At 48.8% G+C, this 4191-nt stretch overlaps 1 protein-coding gene across 1 annotated transcript; it reads right to left on the reverse strand.

Moving 5' to 3' along the window:
* Nucleotides 1-2659: 2659 nt before the first annotated feature.
* Nucleotides 2660-3904, reverse strand: LOC125506103 (putative RING-H2 finger protein ATL71). Its single transcript, XM_048670979.1, has one exon. The coding sequence runs from the start codon at nt 3645-3647 to the stop codon at nt 3039-3041; it is 609 nt and encodes a 202-aa protein (XP_048526936.1). The 5' UTR covers nt 3648-3904; the 3' UTR covers nt 2660-3038.
* Nucleotides 3905-4191: the final 287 nt, after the last annotated feature.

Consider the following 4191-nt stretch of genomic DNA (forward strand, 5'->3'; position numbering starts at 1 on the left):
CATGTGTTTTTGCACTGCACATGGCAACTGCCCCTAGTGTGCTTTTATAAACAGGTGGCAACTCTCTTTTTTTACCCGAGTTTGCTATGTGTTTTGCAGGGTACACAGCAACTGCCTAGTGTGCACGTAAGCAGATGACAACTCTCTTTTACCGAGTTGCCATATGTTTTTGCATGGTACATGGCAACTGCCCTAACGTGCATGTACATGGCAACTGCCCTAACGTGCACGTAAGCAGATGGCAACTCTTCCTTTTTACATGGCAACTGCCCTAGCATGCTTGTGAGCACATGGCAACTCTCTCAACTGCCTAGTGTTAGTATGTGGCAACTCCTAAAGTTATGAAATCATGGCAACTACATTAGATCAGATCATACATGGCAAGTGCAGTTGAGCAACCATGGCAACTGCAGTTGTCCGACATGGCAACCGTAGTTCAGCGATATAGCAACTGCAATTAAACGAACATGGACGAGGGTCTGGACCATGGCAACTGCGGGCGTGCGGTGACCGTCACGCGTGGCGTGCGGGACCAGGAGGTACGAGGTCGCCCACACGCACGCGTGTGAGAGGGATCGGGAGGGGAAAAAGAGGCGTGTGGGCGCTAATTGTTTTGACCACACGTAGGTGTGTGGGCTGTTCCTCTTATACACCACATAAAATGTGTGGGCGGACTCCCTAACGCCCACACGTGTGGCACTTATCGGCGTCCTAAAACAATAGGTTCATGGACCAATTCTCTATTTATTTCTTTTAGTAAAAAGACACTTGTTTTCCACTAGAATGGTCTTTCACGCTATTGCTGGTTTTCTGGGTATTTTATGGCTTACTAGCAAAGTATGTGTGCTAGGCAATAGATCTAAGGAGACGAATACATGTTCATAATCTCGAAAGAAAATCAATAAAATTATGTTAGGGTTTGCCCAAATTTTATTCCTCCTATTTGTTTGGATGAGGTGGGGGAGGGCATAGAGTCACGGGGTCATTATAGGGGGTTTTTGCAAATGTGCCTGGTTTGGAGATACTAATGAGTTTTCTGCAAATGTGGCACAGATTCACAGGGTCATTTTGCAAAATACCGCATCTTGTTTCGCATGCCTTATATTAGGTGTAGATTGGATAGTCAGAAATGACTGGCAAGATCACAAACATACTCTTTTATAGGAGTAGATAAATGAATATTGATGGTACTTAGATTCTAGATAAAATGTTGATCAAAAAATTGTTTTTATCCAATAGACTAGAGGAGATCACATTGCAAAAATAAAGTTGCAGGCAAAGATCTAGTTACCAGGCGGAAAACTCGGTTATCGCCCGGTAACTGTGAATTCCCGATACCTCACAAGAAATTGCCTGGCTGAGCAAAAAAAAAACCTAATTCATGAATTTGAATGAATTTAAACTAAATTTTGTTGCATTGAAATTCATTCAAAAAATCATCTGGTAACCGCTCGGTATTTTCTGGTTAACGTGGTAACCAGAAATCTCGGTGCCCAATGAGTTTTTTTTTTTTTTTTGCATCCGGAATTGAAAAACTTTGTTGCAGGCAGGGAAGGAAAATGACACCTTGTTCGAAGTGAGACAACTGTGGCATTTGATTTCCACGCTTTTTGAAAGGCTCATAAAGATATATCGACGGGTCCTTTTTGCGACTAATTTACAGAAAATGGCACGGGCTGAACGAAGTACTGAAATTTGCAATAAACAAAGACAAAATTGTACTTCCTCTGTTTTTATTTAATCCGCATTTTAGCTTTGCTCAAAGTTAAACTTTGTAAACTTTGAACAAGGTGTCTGTTTGTTAAAAACAGACGTGGGCGTTCTGGGTCTTTTTCGACCGCCTTCGTTTTTCTACGACGTCAGCTGGTTAAAAAAATCGCTGGCTGTACGTCTGGATTGCTGGACCACTAACAGTAACAGTACCACGAGCCTACGATACCACTTAACAGTACACAGAGCAGAAAGTCGTCTCCATTAAAATCATCTACCGTAAGCGGCGTATCCAGCTCTTCAACGCTGTACCATCACAGACCATAACACCACAGATGCCCGAATCCTGATACAGGAGTACCTCCTCTACTGTATACCATTTTCTGCCGTGTTTCATCCATAGTACGTTTGAAATGTAATCAACCGACACTTTCTTCTCTGATTCTCTCCAGCAGCCGGTAAAAACTGAACCCAATGCAGTGCCTACGATTCAACGAGCTCCCAGACTCTCAGCAGATCAGTGCACAAAAATAAGTTAAAATTCAAATGGACGGTCATTGTTTTGTTCGGATCAAGGCAGAAGTCGCGTGCCCTGGAATCGAAGGTGCCTGTCATTTTGCTCTATATCTTGTCTCGTAGAACATGAAGCCGCATGGGTGTCTGTGTTACTCCAAAGCACAATGAAAACTACGGGTTTTCGCATGATTGACCCTGCAAACCTGGGGGGAAGGGGGCTGCATGTACTCCACCTTGCTTAGAGACCAAGATTATATTAAAGATTCAGTTTGGGGGGTTGCCGGAATTGTAAATTGGTCAACTTGCTGGAGGTGTTTGAAATTGAATACCGAACTATCGCTGTTCGATGTTCTAACTGACACTGGAAGCCAAGAATATCGAATCGGCCCAAAGCGCTGATTCTGAACTTGTCTGCTGCATTTGCGAATCAGTGTATGACAATGAGAGAATGCATTTACATTTCGAGCTTGAAACCCAACATTTGATTCAGTATATTCAAGACAACCTACTCTACATTGTGACATTGACACCCAATTTGCTAATGTCAAGTAATAATCCCTCTTTGAGCACATGTTCTGAACTTCTGATCGGGGAACTCTCAACCATTTGTATCAGGATTCAGGACAGAATGCTAGGCTGACTTGCATTTCCATCAGAAGTGAAACTAAGCTGAAACCGGATTTACACCCCAGATCACAAAAGAAACTTCTAATTGATTCCTAACCTGAACTTTTCTTTCACCAATCCCAATTTTCTAAAACAAGAGAAAAAGGAACAGAACATTAAAACCACGCAAGAACCTCTGTGTGGTGTCAGGAGGACAGCCTCGTCATGGCCAGCGGCGTGACCTCCGCGAGGGGCGTGGGCAAGGGGCTGGGCAGCGGCGAGGTCCGGCAGACGGGGCAGGTCGGGTGCTTCCGGAGCCAGGGGTCGACGCACTCCCGGTGGAACAGGTGGCCGCAGTCCGGCAGCATGCGGAGCACGTCGCCGTCGCCGTAGTTGTCGAGGCACACGGAGCAGCAGGTGCAGGTGGTGCCCAGCTTCCTGTTCTTGCTCCTCCGCGCCTCGCCGTACACCACCTCCGGGTACCCCTTGAGCGTGGCCTCGTCGATGCCGAGCTCCACGTCGACGTCGTCGCCGGTTGCCCCGCCGCCATCGTTGTCGCCGCCGCCCTCGCGGCGCCGCGCACGCCGCCTTCGCCGGGCCGTCCCTTCGGCGTCGGCGGCGGCCTCCGGGCCGGGCGGGGGCGCGCGGGTGCAGAAGTAGGAGGCGAGCGTGATGGTGGTGATGAGGAGGAGGATGCCGACGGAGACGCCGACGCCGTAGCCGAAGCCGCCGATGCGGTCGGAGCTGAACATGCCCACGGAGGTGCCGTCGCCCGGGGTGAACCGGCCGGGCGCCGGCGGGGCACCGGCGTTCATCCCGACGTCGCGCTCGTCGCCGCTGGACCGAAGCGAGCGGAGGCTAGCTAGCTAGCTAGGAGAGGTGAAGGTGAGGAGTCGTTGGTGGAATGGTGGTGGTGGAGAGGGGAGAGCGATTCCTGATCGTCCGGTGGGGTTTTTGTTTGGGGTCGAAGGAAGGGAGGGAGGGAGCTCGGATCCAGCGGACGGAGGTTGCTGCGAGGGGGACGTCAACGCTTTGCATGTTGCGGGGAGCGGGACGGGGAGACGACGACTAGGGGAGCGAATACCATGTACGGGTACGAGTAGTGCGGGAGAGCTGTATTAATTGGATGCGTCCGGACTATGGCATCGATCGAGGTCAATGCTGCGTCGGGCGATTTTTAAAATGCTCGTTCGGTTTGGTTTGATTTGGTGCCCTCTTTCCTGCATGTTTTTGCTGTTGATTTCTGCTTGTTTGTCAGTTCCGCCGTGGTCAATGCAAATCATGGTTCATGGGCTGACTTTTGCGGCTTCTTCGGTTGTCTTTCTTCCAATTTTGTTTTCCAACTTGTGCGAGAACCTA

The sequence above is a fragment of the Triticum urartu genome, chromosome 5, assembly GCF_003073215.2.
Source record: "Triticum urartu cultivar G1812 chromosome 5, Tu2.1, whole genome shotgun sequence".
Classification (NCBI taxonomy): Eukaryota; Viridiplantae; Streptophyta; class Magnoliopsida; order Poales; family Poaceae; genus Triticum; species Triticum urartu.

Coding starts and splice junctions, on each gene's coding strand:
- LOC125506103 (XM_048670979.1), bottom strand. CDS start 3,647: ATGAACGCCGGTGCCCCGCCGGCGCCCGGCCGGTTCACCCCGGGCGAC.